At 47.8% G+C, this 27,882-nt stretch overlaps 1 protein-coding gene across 4 annotated transcripts in view; it reads left to right on the top strand.

The window, feature by feature from the left end:
* The window catches only part of Clstn1 (calsyntenin 1), a 67,718-nt gene that overhangs the window by 33,017 nt on the left and 6,819 nt on the right, over positions 1-27,882 (top strand). Inside the window, exons 2-11 of one of the 4 annotated variants that reach the window (XM_076861348.2) lie at positions 5,348-5,470; positions 16,111-16,140; positions 17,226-17,421; positions 17,814-18,022; positions 18,326-18,475; positions 18,583-18,768; positions 20,450-20,698; positions 21,075-21,196; positions 24,432-24,594; positions 27,697-27,753. In XM_076861348.2, the coding sequence (XP_076717463.2) occupies positions 5,348-5,470; positions 16,111-16,140; positions 17,226-17,421; positions 17,814-18,022; positions 18,326-18,475; positions 18,583-18,768; positions 20,450-20,698; positions 21,075-21,196; positions 24,432-24,594; positions 27,697-27,753 (1,485 nt within the window). The remainder of the gene's footprint in view (positions 1-5,347; positions 5,471-16,110; positions 16,141-17,225; positions 17,422-17,813; positions 18,023-18,325; positions 18,476-18,582; positions 18,769-20,449; positions 20,699-21,074; positions 21,197-24,431; positions 24,595-27,696; positions 27,754-27,882) is intronic. The other 3 variants (XM_077109977.1, XM_076861349.2, XM_077109978.1) reach the window with 3 other exon arrangements.

Here is a 27,882-nt window from a genome sequence, read left to right on the forward strand (position 1 = left end):
GCTTAACACTGAGCCACATCCCCAGCCCTTTTTTGTTTTCTAATCATTTTTGAGACCAAATCTTGCTAAGTTGTTGAGATTGACTTTGAACTTGATCCTCCTGCGTTAGCCTCCTGTGCTGCTGGAATGACAGGCGTGTGCCATCACACCCAACTCCAAATGTATTTTGAGAAAAGGAATCAGCTGGAGATTTTAAACATATAGTTTAAAATCTGTGCATACATCTCAACAGAGGGCCTAAGGCTTCCAAGCAGCAGGATGTGTAGAGGGGTGATTTGGAGCCTGCAGCTGGGGATACCTGTCGCCACCTGGTGGCAGTATTCCTTAGTTTCAGATGCTTCTGCTGGATCAAGGTCAAAATCTTCTAGGATTTATAGGTGAAATGTGCAATCTTGGGAAAATTCAGCTATTTTTATTTAACCATATGACACACCCAGGTGAGTGAATGAGGAGCACACATCAAATCTTATTTGGAAATAGTGGAGTTCTGCTTAGTAATGAGTAAATAAGAAGGGAATGGTTCGTGGTGGTGGGTTGATGTCCAGGGTGCTGTCCGGAGCACCATGCTGTGGTCAGCATACAGGCTCTAGACTAGCCTACTGGACTCTCCTGCTTACCACTCGGGTGAAGGACCTGCCACTCTTTATCCCACGATTTGGGGTGTGCTCAGGATGCAAAACTTTTTTTTTTTTTTTAATTTGTAGATGGACACAATACCTTCATCTTATTTATTTTTATGCAGTGCTGAGGATCAAACCCCAGCCCCAGGATGCATAACTTTTGAGAAAAAGATTTTCTTTTTTCCAGTGCTGAGGATAGAACCCAGGGCCTTTTGTGTGCTGGGAGCACTCCGCCACTGAGCTACTTCAGAACCATGAACATAACTTATATGTAAAGTTAACCCTGAGTTGATTTTTGTTCATCTTGATTTAAAAATCTATGACAATCTAAAGAATAAAATCCACTGAGACCACAACAAAAGTAGTCACGTCCTAAAGTAATGAATGTGTATCCCAGACGTACCCTGTACTTCCGGGTCTGGCTGCCAGCTTTGCCAGTTCATTATTTTAAATTAGTGCTGTACTCTTCCAAATATAGTTGGTTTTTAATGGTCTCGGATGTGATGACATGAGTTAAGTATAAACAGGCTACTAGGGTGATACATCCCTACACTTATGGCCAGTGGTCTCTTGTCTTGGTGATTTTTGGGGGGGAAATGATTACAGAAACATCAGTCACTTGTGCTTATGAATGTTTTATAATGCAAATTGAATGTGATGAAATATTAAAAATATCATTCATTAAATATTGAAAAGTTCAGTCTCTGGAACTGGCCAGATCTATTCATTGTTCTGCCAGCTTAAAGGAGCAATTTAGAAATTTTGAATTATAAAATTAGCATGCTGGGAAAGATAAAAGAGCTTGGACTATAGCTATGAAGTTACTTCCCCTGAACCCACAGCCATTTTAGGCTGTAAAAAAGCTTTAGGCTTTCCTTAAGGAAAGCCTTAAGGCAGCAGGTCACAGTTCTGTCCCTGCAGGCCTCCAGCAGGTTTCTCTGCCTAGTGTCTTCAGTTCCCAGTGGGTTAATAAAGGCAATAAGTTCATTTAGTTTTTCAGGAGTTTTATGGACTCAAATACCGGAATGATTCATTAGTCTTATTATCCCGCTTGTGATTTTATTAAAATATTAAAAGTATTAAAACAGATTGTAATCATGTATTGTTATTAATGGCAAATCAAACTGCTTTAAAGTGAGAGATTGATGATAAACAATGCAGCGTTTGGAGAATGCTCATACTGTTTAAATTCAATTTTTTCGGTGTAGTTCCAGGGGCTTTACCACTGAGCCACATCCCTAGCCCTTTTTGTTTTTATTTTGAAGCAAAATCCTGCTAAGTTGCTGAGGCTGGCCTTTATTCAGAGGAGTGACCCTCCTGCCTTAGCCTCCAAGTTGCTGGGATCATAGATGTGCACCACTGCGCCCGGCCACACTCGTAGTTTACGATGATCTCTTTCCCTTATGCTGGCTACTGCAGGCGAGTCTCAGCCTATGTGCGTCACAGCACAGTTCACTTAAGATGCCTGGAGAGGATGCTGAGGCCCAGCAGAGGTGAGGCGTCCAACCCAGTGCAGAGTGGAGCTGCCTCTGCTCCCAGGGACTCTCTGGGACTGAAGGCTGCTGTGAGGCCAGTTCCGGAGCTGTGGTACATCATGGAGGAGGGCTGTAGTGCTGCCAGGTTCTCCTTGCCAGATCCCCGTTCCAGGAGCAGCTCATGGGAGGGACAGGACAAGTCTCAAAGACATTTTGAATTTGGTCTCTGTGATCTGGGTTGAATCTCATATTGAGTCCCCTGTAATAGAACCAGAGTAACCTTTCCCAGAAGCGCTCTTTTGACCTCTTTGGTTCTTGTGCTGCTTCTGGATTTCCCAGCTTCCTTGTTTAGAGCACCCCTTCCAGAAGCCAGGGACACCCTCCCGGGCTAAACCCCAAGTCGAACCAGCTCCCAGCTCCAGAGCCGTCTTCTCGTCTTCTCTACGGGAGAGTCCAGAGCAGGACAGCTGGTTTCATTTGTACCCCACGAGGCTCCTTGTCTGTCCCTCTCTGCACCAGTAGGGCCTCAGCAAGTTGATGCTCAGCACAGTGCCAGGGTATTGGAACGAGCAGCACAGAAGGCCATGCCCTCACAGGGTCTGGTGGGCTAGGACCGCAGCCTCCTCCACCTGTCCTGAGTGACGGGCTGTCCTGAGCACTGGGTGCGTTGACTGTCACCTTCCAGAGTCATTGTCCTATTTTACAAATAAGGATACCAAGGCCCACATGTGCAGGTTGGGCAGGACCCGGGCAGGGTTCACCCAGGTGACTGGGTTCCAGGGGTCCATCTTCTCCCTGCTTGGGGCACAGATGGAGGGAGGCAGATGTGAGCTGCTGCAGGGAGCCGGAAGAGGCCGTACACCAAAACCAAAGTGAGGCACTGGGGCGGAGTCCATTTTCTCCCCTCCTCCCGAATGTGCAGTGGAGTGCTGCAGGGGCAGTGTGGGGCAGGATGCATGTCCGGGTAGATGGGAGCCCAGCTGGCTCTGTAAGCCAGATGGCAAGAAGGTTTGCAGAAATGTATGACATGCTGCTTTTCTTGGTGAACATTGTTTTTAAAAGTATGTTTATTGCTGGGTGTGGTGGCACATGGCTGTAATCCCAGTGACTGGGAAAGCTGGGGCAGGAGGACCAAAAATTTGAGGCCATCTTCAGTAATATAGTAAGATTCTCAAAAAGGGCTGGGGATATAGCTCCCTGGTAAAGCACCTGGGATCAATCTCCAGTATTTTTAAAAAAAGTCATCATCATAAAAATATTATGTTAAAAATAAGTTTGTTTTTTTTTAAAGAACGGATAAATATTTTTTCCTGGTTTTAATTTCTAATACAGTGAAGTTGATAGATGGACAGGCACAGATGTCGCAAAGGCTGTCCATGATTTTTGTTGTTAGTGGGCTTAGAAACTACAAGGGTTGAGAAACACCACTGTGGAGGAGTCCCGATGGCCTCCCCGCCCCATGGAGGAGTGACGGTGGGTGGAGGTGGGGAGAGGGTTACTGGACTGCTGACAGCCGAGGTGAGCATAGAGGTGACAGGACATTGCTTTATCCTGGATTATTCACGTGTGTGGATTTTTTAAAATTGTGGCAAATATACATAACGTAAAATTTCCTATCGTTCCCATTTTGGAGCCTAGTTCAGGAGTGCCAAATTCATTTTGCAGCCTCTAGAGCTGTTCATGTTGCAAAAGTACAACATCTCCGTGCTCTCCAGACCCACTTCAGGGATTGGCCTTGTTTTGAAAGCGGAGGCCGGAGGATTTGCTGTGGGCTGGGTGTGCTGTGCAGGTGTATCTGGTGCCAGTGTCTCCGGTTGGTGAACAGGCGGCTTTGTTCTGGTCTCTTCCCTTGCACACACAGGCCCCCAGTGCCTGCTCACTCCAGCCTCTTCAGCTATCTGGGGAAGGGGCAGGCAAGGCCCAGGAGCTCCTGTCACTGCACAAGTCACTGCACAGCAGTGAAGAAGCACATTGCTTAACAGCAGGGGCAGGTCAGGCGGTCCCAGCTTTGTGTGGGCCTCACAGAGTGTGTGTACACAAACTGAGAGGATTGCAAAACCACCAGGTGATACAGTCTCATGGGACCTCCGTCACATATTTGGTCTCTTGAAATGTCACCAGTGTGGTGTATGACTGTAGTATCACATGGTGACGTTGGATGCTTCTGGGTTGATTTGCACCTGCAGAAAAGAATTCAGAGGATTCATTTGGCCAATAGATGGGGCTCGAAATCAAGCCCTTACACTATTCTCAGCTTTTCCGATGAGCTTCAATGACATGGGCCCTAGTTAGTCGTTTGGTGGGGGGGCCTTGGCACTTCTGAGGTAGAAAGGAGAGGAAAAGGAGCTACACTGTGCGGGAATCACAAGAAGCTAGGCACAGCCAGCTCAGGGGACCCAGGGGCGAGAACCTGGAGGAAGTCCTGCACAGACCCTGAGCCCACCCCAGGCAAAGCAAAGCACACAAGAGCCGAAGAGATAGTGGCTGAGCAGAGGCCAGAACAGCAGCTCCAGCGCCTGTCCAGAAGGAGATCCACCCCTTGAGAGGAGGGCGGTCCTGGTTTACAGAGGAGGAAATCCGGATTGAGAGGCTCTTTGCTGTGCTCAAGGTCACCTGGCTCATAAAAGGGCGCCAGAATCTGACCCCAAGTTGGTGATGCTCAAGTGCAATTATTCTTAAACACTTTTTTTTCATTTTTTTAAAAGAAATTTTGCATTTAGTTCTATTTTAATATATTTGTAATTTTATATTAATCAGTATTTTTCATCTTTTGCATTTTTGTTTGTAATGAAGATTTAAAATGACACGGCAGTAATTAAGCAATAGTGATGTAAAGAGAGCCTTGTTCTTTGTAAACACCTGTGATTGGCTAAAAACAAGTAGTTTGAGTTTGTAGCCACTGATCCTTTTTTTCATCTTAATTTCTAGAGCAGTTTCTTTCTTACTTCCAGTTGCTTCATGGACAGATGAACTCTACAGGACTTACTCTAGAATTTTAGGATTTTGTCTTATTTGGTTTCAATATTGAATACTACAACCAAATGCAGTCTAGTGGGAGTTTTGTTTTACATAGGTCTGCTCTGGATTGTGGCTTAGTGGGGGAGAGCTCACCTGGCACACACAAGGCCTACTGCCTCCTCCCTAGCTCCACAAAAGAGAGAAGGAAAAAAAAAAGTGTGTCTTCAAAGACTGTGCACTTTACAACAGTAACCCTAACCTCCCCTGTTTCCTTCTGCTTTGTTTTCAACCCAGTCAACAAACACAAGCCGTGGCTGGAGCCCACCTACCATGGCATAGTCACCGAGAACGACAACACGGTGCTGCTTGATCCCCCGCTGATCGCCCTGGATAAAGATGCTCCTCTGCATTTTGCAGGTAGGCATGTGGGTCTCATCCCTCTTGGCCAATCTGGACTGGAGCGGAGCTTCAGCACCTGTTAGGATGGCTCTGAGCCTGTTTGGGAGTGTCTCGGTAGCTGAACCTGCCCTGGTTCTGAGGCGATGTGTTTTCCTCTTGGTAGTCACTACAAAAACCTGTTCTGGTTGTTGAAAAGCAAAATACTTAACTTCACTACAGCATTACATGCCTCAGCTTGATGCAGCTGGGTGGATGGTGTCTGGACCAGTGGATCTCCAGCTGCAGCGGGCACAGGTGGCTGAGGGCGGTGATGAGGAGCAGCCCTTGGGGGTCTTCTCACCCACTCCCTTGCCTATCAAGGCCCCCAGAGACTCCCAGCCCAGCATTTCCTGAACCTAGATTTTAGTTACCTGTAAAGACTGAAAATGCTGAACGGTCTTTATGGAGACTTTTGCCCAGGTTTACTTTTAGTAGGCTCAGCTTGTGCATTCGTAAGGCTGTGGCCTACACCTGTACCTGGAGACACACCTCCAGGAGACTTCATCCTGAGGCAGCAGTCCGTGCTGTTGACACTTGGTGGCACTTTCCAAATCAAAGCTGGCCTGAACTGGTGGAGGGATGTGCTGCCTCACCCTTTCTTGTCCTCAGAGTCGGAACGACATTGAGAAGTTAATGTTTAAAGAGCAGTTTTTACGTGACTTTCTGCAGATCAAAACTCCCTATTAAAGAGTGCTGTGTCTGCCTGGGCAAAACTAGGGGCAGTTGGATGCGCTCATTTAAATGTGTCATGCGTTAATTTGACTTGATTTATTTATTTAAAATCATCTTTTAAAAAAAATATTTGTTGGTATGTGGTGCTGCGGATCGAATCCATTGCCTCATATGTGCCAGGCAAGCACTCTGCTGCTGAGCCATGACCCCAGCCTGTTAATTTCACTTTAGCAAACTAAGGGACACGTGTGAGGTTGTTTCGGAAGCCCTGCTGGAGAAATGAACTTGCAGTTTGTTCTCTTCAGTGCCACTTCCATTGCAGAAGAACAGCCTGGGGCCAGCTTGTGCTGTGTGTGTCAGCATGAGGGACAGAGCAAGTTACACTTGTCCACAGACCTGAGAGGAGGCCTTGGACACTCAAGTGTCCAGCAGCCAGGTGGTATTACATTGCTGGTTCCCCAAGTTGGAAGTCGTTTTCACATTGCCTGCTGGTCACGGTCAGTGTCCTGTGGACCTGCGTGAACATAGCCCGGGCATACCTGTGTGGTCACTGGTCTGTCCTTCCTCTGGAATGTGGCATGAGTGCCTCGTCCACCACCGTGTGGGGCCCATGAAGCATGGTCCGTGTGTACTGATAGCACCTTTGCCCATACAGCATTTGTAACAGGATCCATCCAGATGCTTTACAAGTAGGAATCAGTGCGGTGGTGCACGCCTGTAATTCCAGTGGCTCATAAGGCTGAGGCAGGAGGATCGCCAAGTTCAAAGCCCGCTTCAGGAATTTAGTGAGGTCCTAAGCAACTTAGGGAGACTTTGTCTCAAAACAAAGAGGGCTGGGGATGTGGCTCAGTGGTTAAGTACCCCTAGAATCAATCCCTAGTACCAAAAACTTCCCCCAAAACAAACAAAAAGAGTGATAACCCTCCCCAGCCTGCAAGGTGGTACCTTCTTTCTGACATTCCCATTTTTTAAATTTATTTTGGTGGGGGCGGTACCAGGGATTGAACTCAGGGGGCACTCAACCACTGAGGCACATCCCCATCTCTATCTCATATTTTATTAGAGATAGGGTCTCACTGAGTTGCTTAGCACTTCCCGGTTGCTGAGGCTGGCTTTGAGCTCACAATCCTGTCTCAGGCTTGTGAGCTGCTGGAATTACAGGTGTGTGCCACCCTGCCCTGCCTGGTCCTATTTTAAAGAGAGGAAACTGTGGCTCAGAGCAGTTAAGTTCCTAGCTGTGGGTCACACAGCTTGTGTGCTGCAGTCAGGACTCCAGCCCAGGGGGATGGCTCTTGGCCCAATGACGTAGCTGCATTTGTCGCTGTAGGAGGTCATAAGGAAGTAGGAAGTAAAATGGACATCCTGTGCCAGCTTTGAAGGAAAAGGTCACAGATGTGAAGCAATCACGTAGTTTTTTTCTTTCTCTTTGGATTTTATTGTATCACTTATCAAGCTGAATGTGTTATGGATGAAATAATACCTTTTGAGTTTGTTTTGGAGGATCCTCAGGATTTTAAAAATTGGTGTATAAAAATTACATATTTGGATTTAAAAAAAGCTACACAGAGAAGCAATTTAGACCCAAGCCACAGTTGTAGCTGGATTGTCTTTGCCATAGCAGACAAATAAGCCATTGGTTTCCCTCTGGAGGGTTTTTTTTGTTGTTTAATTTTTTTTTTCTTATTTGTAGTTGGACACATACCTTTATTTTATTTATTTATTTTTATGTGGGGCTGAGGACCGAACCCCTGGCCTCACCGAGCTGGGCGAGCGCTCTGCGCTGAGCCCCGGCCCAGCCCTCCCTCTGGAGGTCTTCATGGAGCAGTCCTCCTCTGTGTTCCTCCCTCATCTGTCTTTTCTGGACACGATGTGTGTACTGTGGAAGCCACTCTTTGCTGTTGCCATCCATCCATTCGTTGTTGTTGTTGTTCTGGGTACTGGGGATTGAGCCCAGGGGTGCTTTACCACTGGGACACATCCCCAGCCCTTTTTATTTTTTTATTTTTAAGACGGTCTTGGGCTGGGGCTGGGGCTCAGTGGTAGAGCACTCACCTAGCACGTGCCAGACCCTAGGTTCCATCCTCAGCACCACATAAAAATAAATTTATAAAATAAAAAAGTATTGCGTCTATCTACAACTAAAAAAAAAAAATTTTTTTAAATAAATAAAAAAAAAGACAGGGTCTTGCTCAGTTGCTGAGGCTGGCTTTGAACTTGTGACTCTCTTGCCTCAGCTTCTTGAGACACTGGAATTACAAACTTGTGTCACCGTGTCTGGCTCATCCATTGTTTTTTTTAGTATATTGTATTTACCAGACTGTTCAGCCGTCAACCAGCATCTCCTTCTAGAAGGTTTATTATTAATAGTAGAATCTTTTTAAAATATATTTTCAGAGCTGAGTGCCATGGCATATGTTTGTAATCCCAGTTTTTGGAAGGCTAAGGTAGGATAATCTCAACTTTAAGGCCAGCCTCAGTAATTTAGTGAGAATCTGCCTCAAAATGAAAAATAATAGGGGCTGGGGATATGGCTCAGTGGTAGGGCACCCCTGGGTTCAATCCCAGTACAGAAAAAATAGCTAGGGGTGGTGGCACACACCTAAAATCCTAGCGGCTTGGGAGGCTGAGACAGGCTGAGCCTCAGCAACTTAGCAAGGTCCTAAGTAACTCAGTGAGGCCCTATTTCTAAATAAAATACAAAAATAGGGATGGGGATGTGGCTCAGTGGTTAAGTGCCCCAGGGTTCAATTCCTAGTACCAAAAAAAAAAGCCCCCCTAAACCATTTTCACTTAACATTGTTAGAAATATCTTTTCATCTTTCTACACAATTCTTCTTAAATTTTTCTTAGTTGTACTTGGACACAATAACTTTATTTTATTTATTTATTTTTATGTGGTGCTGAGGATTGAACACAGTGCTTCATGCGTGTGAGGCAAGCGCTCTGCTGCTGAGCCCCAGCCCCAGACCCTACACAATTCTTAATATGGTTTCTTAAAAGGGTGTTTTGTGTGAGACAAGGCCAGGTTCAGTGCTGTACCTTGGCTCAGCTGGGTGTTTGTTGGCAGTGAAGCTGAGTGAGGCCTGTGATGAGGTGAGGGCTGACACCTGTGAGGGCTGACTGCATGGCCGGGCATTCCAGGGGCTTCCTGAGAGCGACTTCATCAGGTTCTTGCTAGCAGCCTCGCGGGCTCGGCCCTCACCATTCCCATTTTAGAGATGAGCACAGTGGTTGGCAGTGGGCCTGTGGGCCTGACAGCTGGAGGCCACAGCCCATCCCTGGTGTCTGTGAGGGGCCCATGAGTGTGCCACAGCCACACGCTCACAGTCAGAGCTGCCTGGGGGTCCCCTAGCCTTGGGTCAGCTGCTGGCCCTGTGTTGTTGGCTTCCAAAGCCCTGCACCTGCTGGTGGCTTGTCCCATCCCTCCAGGGGATGCTGTGTGGGTAGCTGCGGGGATCCCTGGTCAGAGCCCGCAGCAGGCGCATGTGCAGTGTCAGGCGCCTCGTCGCAGAGCTCTGCCAGGACAGGATCACATAGCGAGGGAGAATCGATCCCAGATTGTTTCTGTGGGGTGGGACTAAGGGAACAAAGTCTCGATGTTTGTCAAGTATTTTAGAACATTTAAATGACTTTCTCTATTTTTCTCTCCCCTTTCCTTAGTCTGCTAAAAGTCTGAGTAGATGTAAGAAAATTCATTTTACATTTTATGTACTTAATGGAGAGTTGAAGTGTGATCCATGTGTGCAGTCCTGGTGTTACTGTTCTGAAGTGACTGGCTCTGCTGGGTGTGGTGGCTGCATGACAGCAGGAGAAAATGGCCTGTAATCCCAGTGACTTGAGAGGCTGAGGCAGGAGGATCACAAGTTTGAGGCCAGCCTTAGCAACTTAGTAAGATTGTCTCAAAAAAAAAAAAAAAAAAAGCAGAATGCGTCTCAGTAGTTGAGCATCTGTGGGTTCAGTCCCCAGCACAGAAAAACAAAAGGACAAGCTGTGTTCTGCCCGAATCAGGGGACTGGGCATCCGCCTCATCCCCTGGTCCCCTTGAGCTCTTCCCTTCAGAGGGAGTCTACGCCTGCCTTTCCTGCCTCTCCAGATGTGGATATTGTACAAAATTGGCCAAACAGTTATGTTATGAATAGAATCCAAAAGAAAGTGTGGGAGCTTCATTCTCACTGACATCCCCTCCTCCGAAGACCTGGCACTTCTGTCCACATGTTGAGACTCTGGTGCCCTGAGCGTTGCCAGTTGGGCTCATCACCCTCCCCCACTGCCCGGGTTTGCTTTTCAGCCGCTGGGCTGAAGTTACGTTTGCAGCAGTGAATTGGATGTGTTAGGCTGAGCCATATGAATTGTCATTTTGTATGTTAAAAATACAAAGATATTTGAAAAGGCTGACGTGTCATATGGTTGAGCCTATTAGGAGTCAAGACTCCAATGCGGCAGTTGAGGAGGTACTGGGGCCAGGACATCTGCTCTATGTGGCCATTGCCTGATGGCAGTCACCTCTCAGGACAGGTGTGGGCTCAGTGACCATGAAATGTTAATTGAATGAGGCTAGATCTTCCAGAGCACTTACAAAAGCATGAAGTTGGGGCTGGGGATGTGGCTCAAGTGGTAGCGCGCTTGCCTGGCATGCGTGTGGCCCAGGTTTGATCCTTGCACCACATACAAACAAAGATGTTGTGTCCACCGAGAACTAAAAAATAAGTATTAAAAAATTAAAAAAAAAAAAAAAAGCATGAAGTTGGTCTCTGTTCCCAGAGCCACTGGTAGTCTGGGTAGGAGTGCAGAACCAGCACTGGCAGTGTTACCCAGGGGCATGGGTGCTGGCGATTTGGTGCCAAGATGATGTGACTTAAGAAGGTAAGTCAGCGACTCCAGGGTGGGACCTGGCAGGGCTTGCTTGGCCCAGTCCTGGAGGAGCAAATGATGGGAGTCCACATGAGTGCCTATGGGCTGCTGAGCCTGATAGTCAGGGCGAATTGTGCACATGATTTCCAAGACTGCTTCCAAATTGCCTGGGCCCTGTGTAAGTGCAGGTTCCCGACTGCTCTTGCCCACGTGGGTCTGCACTTCCAGGCATAGCCTGAGCGCCCACACCCGCCAGCTATGTTGGGAAACACTGATGGACCTTTTTCTCCAACTCTGCCGGCTGTACACTGGAGCCATGAGGCAGCGCTCACTAAGAACACGTAGGTCTGTACTCAGCCCCAGAGTGTCTGTGTCTGAACATGTGGGGAAGGCTGGACACCATAGCTTTATAGGCTTCCTGGGTAGCTCTTGGCCCAGATTTGAGGGCAGCCATAATCAGTGGGGAGCTGGTGAGAGAGAAACCCTTAGGGGTGCGGGTGTAGTTATCACTACTGTGCATTTAGGGTGGCTTGACAAAGCCACACGTGAGCTTGTTCCCAAACCAGCCAGACCAGCAAGCAAGGACGCCAAAGGTCACCAAAGCCACCAAAGGTCACCAAGGCCAAGCAGAGCAGAAAGGATCAGGGAAGGTAGTTGGTGTAGCAGGGACATTGTGGAGGACACCTGCTGCCAATGTCCACTTCTTAACACTCTCAGTCTCTTTCCCGGTGGGTACAAATCAGTGGGTCCACTGCTCCTTCTCCTCTTCCCCCAGCCAGGCCAAGCAGGTGCGCCCTCCTTAACTCTGAGGATTGGGCAGAGCAGCAAAGAGCTGGAGTAGTTGTGGTTCCATTCTGTCTGTCCAAGTTCTATGGAACCGTCTTGGTCCCTGTCTAAGCTCGCCTTGGTTTTTGGCTGTTCCCAAGTCAATTCCATGAGTTCCCAATGACATTCCAATAGATTCCCTTTTGCCTAAGTTAGCTAGACGAGATTCTGTTGCTTGCAACCAGAGCACCTCAACTAGAACCTGCACCGGGAACTTCTTGAGGAGCAAAGGAAACCATATCCTTGTAAAGGCAGGGTGCCCAGGGCCCGGGAGAGGCTTGGAAAGCCCTGCTGCTTGGGGAAGAGAGTGGAGTTGGAGCCAGCCTGAGAAAAAGAGGACGTGGGAAGAGCGGCAAGGCTGCTTGATGCTAGGGAACCTGGAGGGGACAGAGGAGGCAGTGAAGACCGGTGCCAACAGCCAGCTGAGAGCCCCTACATGACCGTGTGGAGAAGGCAGGTCTCTGCTTCACACTCTTTATGTTTTGCTTGTAACAAATTCTCTAGTTAAAACCTCTTTGGTTATTTAGATGAGGTTAGAGGAGCTAAGGAGGAGGGGAGATGGACAAGGAAAGGAGCCTGGAGGGTCTGGTCCGCACCCAGGCTGGCACAGCTGGCACCCCGACTGTGCTGACTGTGAAGATACCTAAGGAGCTGTGAGTTCCATTGGCGCTGACGGGTTGCAGTAGTCACATTAGGACTGTCAGAGGGGGCGTGGAGGTGTCTGGGTGAAGCCACACCTGGGCTTGGCTTTAAGAACTCCAGACAAGGAACTGTGATTGGGCAAAGGGGAGGGAAAGTTAGGGTGGGATCATGGGGGCAGGAAAGATGGTGGAATGAGATGGACATCATTACCCTAGATACATGTATGACTGCATATATGGAACGACACTACATTGTGTACAACGAAGAAATGAAAAGTTGTGCTGCAATTGTGTATAATAGATCAAAATGCATTCTACTGTCCTATATACCTAATTAAAATAAATTAATAAAATTGTCAACCAGTTAAAAAAAAAAAAAAGAACTCCAGACAAGCGGGACGCCAGGGTGAGTAACTCAAGCCCTGAGCATCTCCCCAAGCCTCTTCCTCCCTCCGCGTCTGGTGAGCCAAGACCTACGGGCTGCCCAGATGCAGCCTCTGCTCCAGCTGGTCCTCAAGTCCTGCCTTTCCTATAATCAACCCTGGCGCCTCCTTTTCAGGTCTCGCTGCTCACCCCCCCCCCAATCTTTGCCCCATTATAGTCACAGTCCTGGGCAGACCGAAGGCTGCCTGGGCCCAGTGGTGCTCTCAGCCGTGGAAGACCCAAGTCTGCCCGAGGCCAAACCCTGGCTGTCCTGCTCTTGAGGCTGCTGGCCGGCTGGTGGTTTATCAGTCATCACAGGCAAAGGACCCGGCCTCGCTCGGGTTTAATAGGAACCAGCAGATTTGAGGCACCAAATCCTGTGGGTGGAGCCCACTGAAGTAGCTGCTTAAATTCTTAAAATCAGCAGGGAAATGTGGAAAAGATGCAGTTACACGTTCTGCCCTTCTATGAATGGAGCAGATCCTGAGAGCAGCCTGGAACTCCGTGATGTTTCTAGGATTTTACGTTCTTACATTTGCGGGTCGTACCTTAGAGTCCCTGTCCCAAGACTGTCCCAAGACTGCCCCCAACATACTGCAATACAATTCATGCTCAGAGCCAGAGCCCAGCTCCCGTCCTCCCCAGGCCTCCCTCCCAGCCTTTCGCAGATTGGCAGAGGGCGTCCCTTGCTGGGTTACTCAGGCCACTGTCTGGGCCCTCTGATAGACTTGTTTTCAGGTCAGCAGCCACATGGAGCCAGCAGCAAGACCTCCTCATTCCTGCCTCAAGGCCTTTGCACCTAATTCTCTTTCCAAGAGAATCATGGGGTTTGCTCCCTTAATTTTCTCAGGTCTCTACTCAGACATTATTTTACCAATGAAGTGTTCCCTGCACACTTGGAGTCTATAGTTGAAACAGACAGCTCTGTCCCTCCTGGTTGTCCCATGGTCAGTCAAGGTCAGCACACTCTAGTCCTGGCTTCTTGGGAGTCTGAAGCAGGAGGATGACTTGGGCATAGCCTGGTCAACATAGTGAGACCTCATTTCCAAATAAAAGACTATGCTTCAGTGACAAGTGTCTTTGAACCCAATGTGGCATTGCTTTGTGTTGGCGGCCCCACTCAGGCCAGATGTTTGATCATAGGGGGCTTGATCCATGCCTACCAAAGGCCTGGCGGCTCTGGTCAGGAAAACACTACAGCCGTGGTCAGTAACGCCAGTTCAGATGATGGGCAGCTGCCTCACTGTGTTTTCTCTAGAAAAGTCAACCCCAGGTCAGACTGAGTTTTCTCTGGGCAACTTGAGTTATTTTAAAACATATTATGGGATACTCATGTACACCCAAAGAGTGTAAGCATTGTGAATTAGCACAACCCGGAAAGCCGCTGGGTGTCGCCTCGGCCTTCAGGTCTCTCACAGGTCATCTCTAGAGCAGGGGTCAGCAGACTTTTTCCAGGAAAGTCTGCTGGAAAAAGCAGCGGCACCTACAGCTCCTTAGGTATTTTCACAGTTGGCATAGTTGGTGTGCCAGCCATGCCAGCCTGGGCACCGGCCAGAAGCAGCTCTGCTGGGCTGCTTTGGGCCCTGCCGGCCACAGGTGTTTTGCAACTCTGTAAATCTGGAGCAAGCTCTGCTGTGGCAGCTGCCCGAGGCCCGACCTAAGCAGAGAACAACCATGATCTGATAAAATGCTACTCATGGAGACTGAAGTTTGATTTCACTAGAAAGTTTTCTCATGTTATAAAATATTGTTTTAAAAGGCAAAAAACATTCTTAGAACACAGGCCATTCAAATACAAGGACAGGGTGAAATTGGCCCAGAAACTGCAGTGTGCAGAGCCCTGCTCCAGGGCAGGCGTCCCTTGGACCTTGCGGGGAGAGGGGTACTGCAGTCTACCCCCATCCCCCACGTGGCTAGCTGGCACTTGAGATGTGGCCACCATGGCCAAGGAACTGAAGACTTAATATTATTTTATTTATTTATTTATTTTTAGAGAGAGAGAATTTTTTTTAAAATATTTATTTTTTTTTTTAGTTTTCGGCGGACACAACATCTTTGTTTGTATGTGGTGCTGAGGATCGAACCCAGGCCGCACGCGTGCCAGGCAAGCGCGCTACTGCTTGAGCCACATCCCCAGTCTGACTTAATATTATTTTAATGTGAATTTTAGCCAAGCGGCTCCCACCTTGGGCAGGGCGGGTCTGCGGGGTCTCCTGCATGTGAGCAGCAAGCTTGGACAGAGCTGCCGTGACTGTGCTGTTCCTGTGCAGCAGGGTCCTGGGACTGCAGTGTGTTGACATGATGGAGAGCGCTTGCTCTGTGACAGCAGCGGTGCACCCCACCTGTTTTGCCCTGCAGGCTCTGGCCACCGAGTGGCAGTGAGAGTCACCAGCTGTTCTTGGCGGTCCACAGGATGAGTGAGTCTTAGGTGCCTAGACTGTGAGGAAGCAAGTCATAAAACACTGCAGAGTACATGACACCATATTAAAACCTTTAAAACACAAGAAAACGGAGCAGTGTTGTTCAGGGGAGTCCATGGTGACGTTCGAAAAGTAGGGGTGCTTAGGGGCACTCCATCTGGCCGAGGAGGAGGTGGGCTGTGCCTGTGATGGCTAGGTTGGTTGGGGCTGGATGCTGCCCATCTCCAGGTCATGGGGAGGCTGGCAGGGTCGGTGCTGACCTTGGAGAAGGGAGTTCTCATGGAGAAAAACTAATGGCCAGTTCTGCCTGGCCTCTGCCCAGTGAGGCTGGTGTTCCATCGCAGAGGGCTGTTGGTCGCCTTGGTTGGGTGCTTAGATGGGAAGACCTGGCTATGAGTCAGAACAAAGGGTAAAACCTTTGGCTCCAAATGTCGGTTTCATTAAACCTAATGATGAGGGGAATATTACCAGAACCCAGCTAAGAGAACAGCTGGAAAATGGAAACACATAATCGTCATCAAAGTATCACTAAAAGGAAATCCTGAAGACACCTGGGGGTGTCAGGCCAGCTCGCACAGCCTGTCTCCTGAGTAGCTCCCGGTAAGTGGGCTCAGCAGTCGCTGAGGACGGGTCTGCGGTAGCAGTGCCAGCATCTGGCACCGAGTGTATTGTAAATCATGTGTCGAGCTTTTCAATATGACGTGTTCATCTTTGACTTTATTTCCTTATTGTTCCGTCTTCACTCTTTCCTGAGTTACTGACATGGGTTTATCTTTTCTCCCTTTAGAGAGTTTTGAGGTGACAGTCACCAAAGAAGGTGATCAAGGGTTCTTTGTTTCCCTCTACTGAATATTAACCCACTAACTTTGTTTTTAAAATTGGGAATCAGCCCTTAAACAGAAGCAACTGTCATGCTCCTTTGCCCCTTTATTCTCCTACTCTGTTGCTATTTTAAAATGTATTGATGGAAATTGTGTGTAGCCAGACCTTGGCTAGAAATATCTGGAAATCAGACATCCATTTGAACCACACAGACAGCACCGTGCATTTTTTTTTTTTTTAATTCAACCTCAGAGATTTGCCTCATAACAATTTTCTATTTGTTGGAATCATGGAGGAATTCAGTCTTATTTTTGTGTGAAATATGTTTTGTGGAGTTTCGTATACATGTCAGAACATTCCCGCTTGTTCTCCCACGGGCCCATGTGGAGACGTGACCTTGAGCTCCTCAGGACGCTTCTGAGCCAGTATCGCTGTGGTTGGTCCCTGGCTAGGTCTCTCTTCAGGTGTGGTAGGATAAAGGGAACCTAGCCGAGCTCCCAGGACAGAGGCCGGTGACGGCTGTTGAAATGGATGCCTGAAAGTTGGTATTTCTACCTTCTCCAGCGGCTTGTTTTGATTCCCTAATTTTAGCCAGGCTCATTGCACAGGAAGACTTGGTTCTTATGATTTTTTTTCTTGACAGAATTTCTGTATTACGGTGCTGGTCCTATATCTCACACTTCTTCCTCTCTCAACACTTAACTGCTTTTTATCCTCTCTCTGGTCCAAATCCAAAGAGCTGCCGCCTCGGGTGGCCGGGAGCCCTGGTGCTCAGGCCTGGGCTCTTGCTAAAGAGACTCCTCAGTGCTCCTGTGGAATGCCTGTCTCTGTCTCCTCTCTGTGTTCCTGCATGAATGGATGCAAAGTAAACAAGTTGCTTGGAAAGCCAGATTGCTTTTTTTTTCTTTTTACTAAAGCCCCCGAACTCACCCGTGTTAAAGCACAGTGCCCCCTGCTTTGTCCACGGACCCTCCAAACCCCCTGGCTGCAGAATTGTTGTTTATTTTCTCTGGGGGAGGTTGGCATGTGCCGTGGGTTCCCATGGCAGCAGTTCTAACCTGCTCTGCTTTGACTCCCCAGGTGAGATTTGTGGCTTTAAAATTCATGGGCAGAATGTCCCCTTTGATGCAGTAGTAGTGGATAAATCCACGGGTGAGGGAATAATCCGCTCGAAAGAGAAACTGGACTGTGAGCTGCAGAAGGACTACACGTTCACCATCCAGGCCTACGACTGCGGGAAGGGCCCCGACGGCACTGGCGTGAAAAAGTCTCATAAGTAAGCAGGCCGCAGTGGGAGAGCCCCAGAGAGCGTGCATGTGAGGAGGAGGCAGCCCTGCCGTGTTCCCAGACCGCCCGTGTGTAGGGATTTAAGGCAGAGGCACCCTCAGAGGTCAGCGCTGTGTCAGGGTTGGTCCTCCCTCATGCACAGCTCCTAGCCAGAGCCCACCATGTACCGTAGCAGGTTCTGAAAAATAAATGAATGAGTAATTTTATCTCACCAAATACTCTGTTAAAGAAACAAGGCCCGGGCTGGGGGGTGCCTCAGAGGTAGAGTGCCCCTGGTTCAGTCCCCAGTGCCACAAAAAAAGGGGGGGGCAGGATTGGTATCCTTTGGTAAAAAACAGAACAAAACCCCAAAACCCAGCTTTCCCCCCCCCCTTTGTCCAGAGCAACTGTCCACATTCAGGTGAACGATGTGAATGAGTACGCGCCCGTGTTCAAGGAGAAGTCCTACAAAGCCACAGCCACAGAGGGGAAGCAATACGACAGCATCCTGAGGGTGGAGGCCGTGGACGCAGACTGCTCCCCGCAGTTCAGCCAGATCTGTAGCTATGAGATCGTCACCCCAGATGTGCCATTCACCGTGGACAAGGATGGTGAGCACAGGGGCTGCCCAGAGCAGGGCCCCAGCCTGGTGGCCTCATGCTCCACCAGCCTGTAACTGCTGTGCCTCAGCCTCCACTTTTACTCTGTCATCGCGACCTTGGTCTCAGCCCTTTTGTAATGCTGCTGGTGGATGTTGCTTGTAGCCAGGCAGGACAGACTGCGGGTCAGTGGTCTCCAGCCTGAGCTTCTTCCTGGGTTGGCCTTGGTGGCTTAATGCACTTGCCATTCGTGTTTAATTCAAGGACATGGACCAGGGTGATGATGGTTCTCTGTTGTTTTTTCTCCACTGCCAGGTTATATAAAAAACACAGAGAAGCTCAACTACGGCAAGGAGCGTCAGTATAAGCTGACCGTCACAGCCTATGATTGTGGGAAGAAAAGAGCCACGGAAGATGCTCTGGTGAAGATCAGCATCAAGCCCACCTGTACCCCTGGGTGGCAAGGTGAGTGGCAGTCTCCCTTCACCCTCAGGCCTGTTCTGGAAACCTGGGTTCTGCGGGAACCCAAGTATGTGTTTCCCTTCTTTCCTCCCTCACCAATGGTCACCCAGGCTGGAGTGACCGGGTGGAGTACGAGCCTGGCACAGGCACCTTGGCTGTGTTCCCAAACATCCACCTGGAGACGTGTGCTGCGCCGGTTGCCTCCATACAGGCCACCGTGGAGCTGGAGACCAGCCATATCGGCAAGGGCTGTGACCGAGACACCTACTCTGAGAAGTCCCTTCACCGGCTCTGTGGTAAGGAGGCCTGTGTCCCCAAGCTATCCCTCCCCAGGGAGGGTGAAAGACGCTGCAGCAGAACCCATGTGTGTTGTGGGATAGTGATAAGGGGAACAGATTAGCTTCCAAAATGGCTTTTGCTGCCTTGCTTGATGATGTTCGCCCCGGATGGGCTCCAGGGAGTGCTAAGCCCTAGAAGTCCATCCAGGATGCTAGGTGTGTGTGCATCTAAGAACCACGGAGTTGAAGATAGTAACATACATTGAGTCATCCAAATAAGGGTGACACAGGAATGAGCCAGACCTGGTATCATGCTGTGGTTCCAGCCACTCAGGAGGTTGAGGCAGAAGGATCCCTTGAGCCCCAGAATTCAAGGCCATCCTGGGCAATAGAGCAAACTGTAGTCTCAAAACAAGAACAGTCAGGTTTGGTGGACTTATCTATAATCCCAGGGACCCTGGAGGCTGAGGCAGGAGGATCAGATCAGCCTGGACAACTTAGGCCCTATCTCAAAACAAACAACAAAAAACCAAAACCAAAGTATCAGAATTGTTAAATGGTAAATAAGTGGAAGGAGAGAATCACACTCTGCCTGCATGCCTGGGAGGAGGACACAGGTGTTCGTGTCTCTGAGCCCAAATGTTCACAGTCATGTACTTGTGTGGTTGTAGACTAAGAGGCTGGGGACGTTTTACATGTCAAACTCTGCATATCTGCACAGCATGCAAAACTTGTTTCCTTTCTCCTAATACCACTGCTTCTTGTGGTATTAAATCCACATCTTCTTAGTAGAACAGCTGAAAGGCAGAATAGGAAGGATTTAATGTTTAAATTCTGGCATGCGTTTTACCTTATGCTAGGTACTTTATGTGGTTTTAACTTAGCCTTCCCAATAGGCCCACTGAGTAGGCGGCATTGACTGTGTTTTTATGGAGGAATCAATTGAGACCAAGGGAGGTTAAGTAGCTCGTCCAGTGACACATTTCAGGAAGTAGCATAACTAGGATTTGCATTGAGATCTCTGTTTAGTTAAAAGACTAGGCCAATCCAGACCAACCACACAGGGTTGTGGACCAAGCAACCAAGAGAGTGTGAAAGATCTTTTTCAGTACACAAACTTAAAAGAAAAGAAAAAAGCTTGTGTGAGGCCCTGCTCTCCATCCCCAGCACCCAAAAGAATAGAAAAGAAAAAAAACATCTGACCTTGGCAATACATATTGACAGTTGTAGAATCATTTCCTATTCTTTGACTTGTAATTCCATTTCTGGAATTTATCTTTGGAGCATAATCATGGGGCCACACAGATGCTCATCAAGGAGAGGCTGATGATGGGAAGGAATTGGAAACAACCTCGATGTCCCCAGGGAGAGGGGCTGAGTGACAGCAGCCTACCTGTTTAAAATCAGGCTGTAGAAGAAACTGGAGGGGTGGGTGGGGTGTGGGGGTTGTGTGCATGGCAGGCCTCGTTCTTAGCAGAGCTGATTGCATGTGTGCACACTACAAGGAGGCCTCTCTAATGCTGATACACAAGTGCTGTGCGTACTTGGGTGGGTAATTAACAGTCCTTCATTTGTGAAGAAGAGTAAACCAGGACCAGCAAGTCGTCCAGCAGCAGATGAATCCAGCTTCTTGGAGTGGCTTGGCCCCCTGGAGCTGTGGGCATACGCTGAACTGACGGTCAGTGTGGTGTGGTTTTAGGGGCTGCCACTGGCACTGCCGAGTTGCTCCCTGCCCCCAGCAGCTCTGTGAACTGGACCATGGGCCTCCCCACGGACAACGGCCACGACAGCGACCAGGTGTTTGAGTTCAACGGCACCCAGGCAGTCAGGGTCCCCGACGGTCTTGTTTCTCTCAGCCCCAGAGAGCCCTTCACCATCTCCGTGTGGATGAGGCATGGGCCTTTTGGCAGGAGGAAGGAGACGATTCTTTGCAGTTCAGACAAAACAGGTAGGTTTCTTTTCTGAAGACACTGCTGCTGTCCAGGGTCTGGGGTGGTCTCTGGAGGCGGGTGCCCTTCCTTCCCAGAGCCTCAGGCGAGCTGGTCGGTCTACGGACACCCTTTGTGCCAGGGGCACTTTGTCCTCTAGAGACCCTATCAGCATTCAGGCTTCATTAGTTTTGCTCGGTAGATTATCGTCAGCAGTTACCACGGGCACAGTTGCTCAGTAACGCCCGAGTGTATTTGTTCCTAAACCCTCCCTGGCCCATCTGGAGGGTTCATTTATGCAGATAAAGTTGTGTCTTCAGAATAAATTAAAGAAACAGCTGTGGTTCCTCTCAAGGATCTTAAGTTGGCATTTTACCCAAAGAAACTGTCTTGCAGATATGAACCGACACCATTATTCCCTGTATGTCCATGGGTGCCGGCTGGTTTTCCTCCTCCGCCAGGATCCTGCTGAGGAGAGGAAGTATAAACCTGCAGAATTTCACTGGAAGTTGAATCAGGTGACCAAAGAAAGACTCATCAATTACGTTTTTTTCTCTTTCCACATTTTTTATTGGTGTGGTATGGTAATGGCATTTTTATTGGTAATGGCATTTGTTGTTACATATTCCTACATGTACATAATATAACCATGTAATTTGGTCAAAATTACTCCCCAGCACTTTCTCCCTCCCTCTCCGTCTCCCTCCCCCTCCGTCTCCCTCCCCCTGGTCCCTTTCCTCTACGCTACTGTTCTCCCTTCAATTTTCATGAGACCCACCCACCTATTTTTTCCTTTCTCTCCTTCAGCTTTCACATACGGGAGAGAATATATGACCCTTGACCTTCTGAGTTTAACATAATGGTCTCAAGTTCTATCTATTTTCCTGCAAATGACATAATTTCATTTTTCCTTATGACTGAATAAAACTCCATTATGTACATACACCACATTGTCTTTATCTGCTGTAAACATGTGTCACTGTAGTAAGATGACTAATTTTTCAGGATAAATACCAAGGAATGGAAATAGCTGGGTCATAGGATTCCATGCCTGGTCTTTTGAGGAACCTTCATAGTGATTTCCGTAGTGTTTGTACTAGTTTATAGTCCCACCAACAGTGTAAAAGTGTGCCTTTTTCTCTGTGATCTCTCCAGAATTTATTATTATTTGTATTCTTGATGACCACCATTCTGACTGGTGTGAGATGGAGTTTCAGTGGTTTTGATTTGCATTTCCCTAATTGCTAATGATGTTGAACATTTTTTCATTTATTTGTTGCCCATTTGTGTTTCTTCATTTGAGAAGTGTCTGTTTAATTCATTTGCCCATTTATTAATTAGGTTGTTATTTGGTGTTAAGTTTTTTTTTTTTTTTTAATAGATTCTAGATATTAATCCTTTGCCAGGAGAGTAATTAGCAAAGATTTTCGGCCTTTCTGCCAGTTTTCTCTTCGCATTCTTGTTTTCTTTGCTATGGGGAAGCTTTTTAATTTGATGCCTTTCCCACATGTTAACTCTTGGCATTATTTCCTGAGCTTTAGGTGTCTTACTGAAAAAGTCATTGCCTATGCCCACATTGAGGTGTTGACCCTCCGTTTCCTTCTTGGAGTTGCATGGTTTCTGGTCTAATTCCTAGGTCTTTGATCCATTTTGAGTTGATTTTTGTGCAGGGTGAGAAATAAAGGTGTAGTCTCTTTCTTCCACATATGGTAACCAGTTTCCCCAGCACCATTTGTTAAAAAGGCTGTCTTTTCTCCAATATTATGTTTTTGGCATCTTAATTGCAATTTTTAAGAAAAACTAGCTACTGCAGCCTTGCACGTGGCTGGTGTAAATAGTCAGAAAAAAAATACATACATATATATAGATATAATATTTTTTATTATATATAAATGGATTTTTAACTTTATTTATTTGTGGTGCTGAGGATAGAACCCAGGACCTCACTCATGTTAGGCAAGCACTCTACCACTGAGCAACAACCCTAGCCCTAGTCAGAATATATTTATGATTTTATTTCTGTGTCTGTGGTTAAAAGGGTAGTAAATTAAATCTCTAACTCCTTTCCACTGAAAGCCTCAAGTTTTTTCCATGTGTGTATTTATAATATTGATATAAAAATTGCACATTTTAAATTCAACATACTGTTAGATAAGGAGCACTTGCTGAAAAATTGGATTGAGATACTTGTATTTGTTCACTCGTTCATTGTTTAAGGCCTAGGCTCCCAGATCATGCTGAGGATCCCCAGGGTGACAGAGCTGTTCGGTGGCCATTCAGCAGTTTTGGCACCACAGCATGCGTTAAACTTGCAAGCAATTTTGACATCTGTCAAATCCGCCTGAGCCACTAGCTTGAGTGGTAAATAGTCTTGGTATTAGATCATATCACATTCCTTTTGATGATGATGTTTCTTTGCAAAGCTAATTTTCCAATAGTTGCTGTGATAAAAAGCAAATATTACATACACAAAAATCCACGTGTTACAGGAAATGAGAGGACACTGTCATCTGAGAAAGCCTTCTCAGAATCAGAGCTGACCATTTCTTCTCTTGATTCAGGACTGGACAAGAAGGGAATCTTTGGCCAGTCCCTATTGTCCTAGCTTGATTTTATTTAGCTCCTGGAGTTCATGGGCAAAGGCTGGCCTGGTTAGACGCACCTGTGATTGCTCAAATATAATGTTGTCTAAGAGCTGCAAGATAAAAAACAGAGAAGCTTGAGTGAGGACAGGGCCACCTAAGCAGCACTGACTAAGGGCTCAGTTGGTAGAGTGCTTGCCTGGCATGCACAAGGCCCTGGGTTCAAATCCCAGCATTACCTAAAAAATTTAAAAAAAAAAAAAAAAGCATTCAGAAGCTTGAGTGAGGAAGAGTGTGTGACTGTGGAGGGAGTGGGGTGTTCAGTTGGTGAATTCACCTCTTCCTGGTGTAATTGTTATTTACATAAATAATTATATTTTTTCAGAAGCTTTTACCGTTATGTTTTCTAAGAAACTAAAGAAAGGTATAATCTGGAAAAAATACTTTTTTTCGCATAAATAGATATTTTAGGCATGTTTCTGTTATAGTAATCATAATTTGTGTTTCATGTTTAGTTTCTTTTGATTACATATTTTTAAAAACTTAATTATGAAAAATTTTAGACATGGAAAAGCAGACGGATTAGCATACAGAACAACCCTGCAAACCCTCTGGCAGTGGCCAGCTCCCGGTCAGTCTTGCTTCATTGTTCCTCCCCTTCACTGTTAATTTTTGTCAACCTCCTTAATGATTTTCAAGAAATCCGAGGCAGGCCGGGTGTGACAGCACATGTCTGTAATCCCAGGGACTCAGGCATCTGAGGCAGGAGGACTGTAGGTTGCAGGCAGAGGGGGGCTGGGCAGCTCCCCTGTCCGGGGCCTGTGCCCCAAGGAGAGGGAAGTACCCTAGAGATGATGCTCTGTCCCTGTTGGTGACATTTGAAGAACACTTCATCACTAAACTTTTTAAGAAAAATTTTTTTTGGTTGTAGATGGATACAATATCTTTATTTTGTTTATTTTTATGTGGCGATGAGGATTGAACCCAGGGTCTTACAAGTCCCAGGCAAGTGCTCTGCCACTGAGCCCCAGCCCCAGCCCTCATCACTGGACTTCTAAGTCCTCCTCTCGTTGGGACAGCCTGTGTTCACTCCTTAGCCCGCTGTGCTGCTCTCTCACAGCTGTGGACAAGAGGGCAGGTTGACAGCTTGTGCTTCCTTGGCTTCTGGTAGGTCTGTGATGAGGAGTGGCACCACTTTGTCCTCAACGTGGAGTTCCCGAGCGTGGCTCTCTACGTGGATGGTGTCTCTCACGAGCCCTTCTCTGTGACCGAGGATTACCCGCTCCATCCATCCAAGATAGAAACGCAGCTTGTGGTCGGGGCTTGCTGGCAAGGTAAGGGCAGTGCTCCCCAGGCCCAGCCGTGGGATCGCGCCTCTGTGCTGCGCTGGTGGGAGCGGGCTCTTACCAGCTTCTTACACCCCGGACCCTGGTTTCTCATTTCCTTTATCTTTCCCTTCCCCCTCCTGTGCGTAGCCTTTCTGGGGACACTGCTGTGTCATGCTACAGCACAGCCCGTCCGAGGTGCTCCGTAAAGGTGACTGTGAGCCCAGCACACTCCATCACCCTCCCACTCACTGGGAGGGAGCAGCAGGGAGGGAGTATGTGGTTGTGGGAATTGCTTTACAAATCATCTTCTCATTGAAGTTACAAGAACAAAGGAGCAACAGTCAGCGATCAGGCGCAGAAAACAGAGGACTTGGAAATCTCTGGGCTGAGGGACTCTGCCAAGTTCTGAGTGTTTCACAGGCTGGTAGGAACCTGGTCAGGGAACTGCTCTTCTGGTTGTAGAGCTTTCTGTGGGGCACATGGCATGGCGTGACCCCCACCAGAGCGGCCGCACCACTCCCTCCTGCTTACTTGTGCAGGCTGTGGGCCCTTTCCATTATCTGCTACCTCTAGTAATCCTTAGGGTCTGCTTTTTAGCTAAAGAAACAGAGGCTCAGCCCAGGATTAGCCCGTGGGTAACCACGGAGCCAAGATGCAAACTGGGGAGCCAATGCCCTCAGCCTGTGCTCTGACCCGCCGGACCTGGGCCTTTGAGCATCTCCTATGAAGCTGAGCCTTTGCTTTTGCTGATGCCTGTGGGCCTCTAGTCTATAGCACTTGGTCCCTAAGCCCCTGTGAAATCGAGAGAACCAGCTTACTGAAATAGCAGCCAATGTGCTGAGGAATTAGCAGTGAACATTTTGCCCATGGTGCTCTAGTAACCTGTGGAGAGTAAGCCTTAGTGGCAGGACCTGTAGCGGCCGTAGTTCAAAGTTGAAGCGCTTTGTGACCGTACTTTGATATCTGCAACTGCTGTGGCATGATATGAAAATATCAGTGATTTTTATTCATGACAAATTGCAGTTCTTGCTAACACTGGTGTGGTATGTAGCCTACATTTATAACCAAGGGAAATGCCACATGTCAGAAGTTAGTGGAAATAAGCCTTAATTTTTTCGACTCAAGTTCATGGACCCCTCAGGCTCCCCTGGGGGTTTGTGTGCCCCGCTTAACTCCATTTCTTTTCATTTCAGGGCATCAACATCACTACATGGGGGGGCTGGGGTTGTGGCTCAGCAGTAGAGCGCTCGCCTAGCATGTGTGATTCCTGGGTTCCATCCTCAGCACCACATATAAATAAATAAATAGAATAAAGGTATTGTGTCCAACTACAACTAATAAACAAACAAATAAATAAATAAGCATCACTACATGTACTCCCTGAACAGACCTTTGAATATTTTTTCCCCCTAAAAAATCAATAGGTTGACTGGGGTTAGGAACTTATGGGAGTGGGGGAAAGCCTAATTCACAAGACAGATTTCTTTTTTTTTTTTTTTTTTTTTTTGAGACAGGATCTTGTTAAGTTGCTAAGACTGACCTTGAACTTGTGATCCTCCTGCCTCAGCCTCCTGAGTTGCTGGGAGTACAGGTGTGAGTTAACATGCCTGGCCAGATATGCTTAGGAGAATGCAGAGTTCATAATTTTCTTGCAGGTTTTTTAAAGTGAAGAGTAGTAAGGCAGTAATTGGCATGTGCCTCTTCAAGCAGATCCCTTAATTTTGGTGACAGCCAACCATGAGGAAGTGCAGTGAGAGACCAAGGAATGAGAAATAAATTATGAAGCATTTTTAAAATTGATATCTTTAGACTTTTCAGTTCAGTGCTTCCTAGTTTAAACAATAACTCCTGAATGATATTTTAAAACTAGAGTAAACACACAGCTGTGAACCTAGATGGGACTTCTCTCCTAGGAGCTTAGTTGCTGTGGTTAACATGAACCCCTAGCCCGCGCTGCTGCCTTTGGCTCCTGTTCGTGTCATGGTATCTCTGCCATCAGATAGAGATGACTTTTTATTCTCTCTTTTTACCTTACCCATCTCAGCACCCTTAGCTGAAAATTCACTTAAATTCCCAAACCAAACACACTCAAATCCTACAAAGTTGGTTAACAAGGAGGGTGTCCTTTTTCCTTTTGGTGGATAGGAAATGCTTTCCTTGATAGTTTACTGTGGAGAAAGCTGGGCCTGGGGCAGCAGCTGCATCTCCAGGACGGCAGTGTCACCTGTAAGGGTGCATTACAGGGGCCCTGTGTTGGATGTGGAGGCTGCAGAGGGCTTCATCTGAACACAGGTCTAGCCTGGCACCTGACACCTCTCCCCCCTGCTGCACAGAGGTGCCTCAGTAGACTGCAGAGACCAGTGTCCAGAGCAGCTATGCTCCCCGAAAGCTGTCCTGAGGGCATTGGTCACACACTCAGCTGGGGGGCGAGCACCCCGCCCTGCCAGGCCTTATACTCAACCCTAATCCATGTCTGTGGCAGCGGTGGCTGGTGTGTGCCCCAGGCTCACCACAGCTTGTGCTTCTCTGGGTGAGTTCCTCAACCTCTTCTCCGAGAAAGTGCTTACAAATGTCTTTGTTGCTTAAAAGTCCAGACAGATGCGAACTTGTTTGGAGATTCCAGAAAGCACAGATGTGTGTTTACCACGCACCAGGCCTTGGACCCTTGTGTGTGCTGTCCCACTGTGTCTGCACGGAGACTGTCGCTATTGGGAGCAGGGCAGAGCTCGCATAGGGTGGCAGGTCACAGCAGTGCAGCGTTGCCTCGGTGCTCCTCTCCTTGGGTGCCCTCCTTGTGGCTCAGGATGATGGGATCTGTGAATTCCATGTCTGTGCTTTTATTCTTCATGTTTTAAATCTATTTCGTGTTGCAGCAGGGAGGATACGGGAAGACAGAATAGAAGAAGAAGAGTGAGGGGTGTGGACCTGGCGTCTGGGGATGGGTGATGGAGTGCCCGCTCGCACCCAGGTGGAATATGTCCTGCAGAGGGCTGAGGAGGGGTTTTCTCTTTGGGTTTTATTTGGATGCTTCAAAACTGATTTTCGCCATCCACTGTGAAGAGCCTAACCTGTCGGTCCTTTTCTGTTGTCTGTCTTGCTTTTCTACAGAGTATTCAGGAGTTGAAAATGACAATGAGACTGAGCCTGTGACTATGGCCTCTGCAGGTTGCTGGATTTTTCCCCCCTACAGTTCACTGTTTTGTTTCATTTAAAGATGAGACATTGATTCATTCCACGTGTCGCATGAAACACGCAAGTTGCATTTTGGTCCTGGCTGCCCTCCCAGCAGCTTCA

The sequence above is a fragment of the Callospermophilus lateralis genome, chromosome 7 (genome assembly GCF_048772815.1).
Source record: "Callospermophilus lateralis isolate mCalLat2 chromosome 7, mCalLat2.hap1, whole genome shotgun sequence".
In the NCBI taxonomy this organism is placed as follows: Eukaryota; Metazoa; Chordata; class Mammalia; order Rodentia; family Sciuridae; genus Callospermophilus; species Callospermophilus lateralis.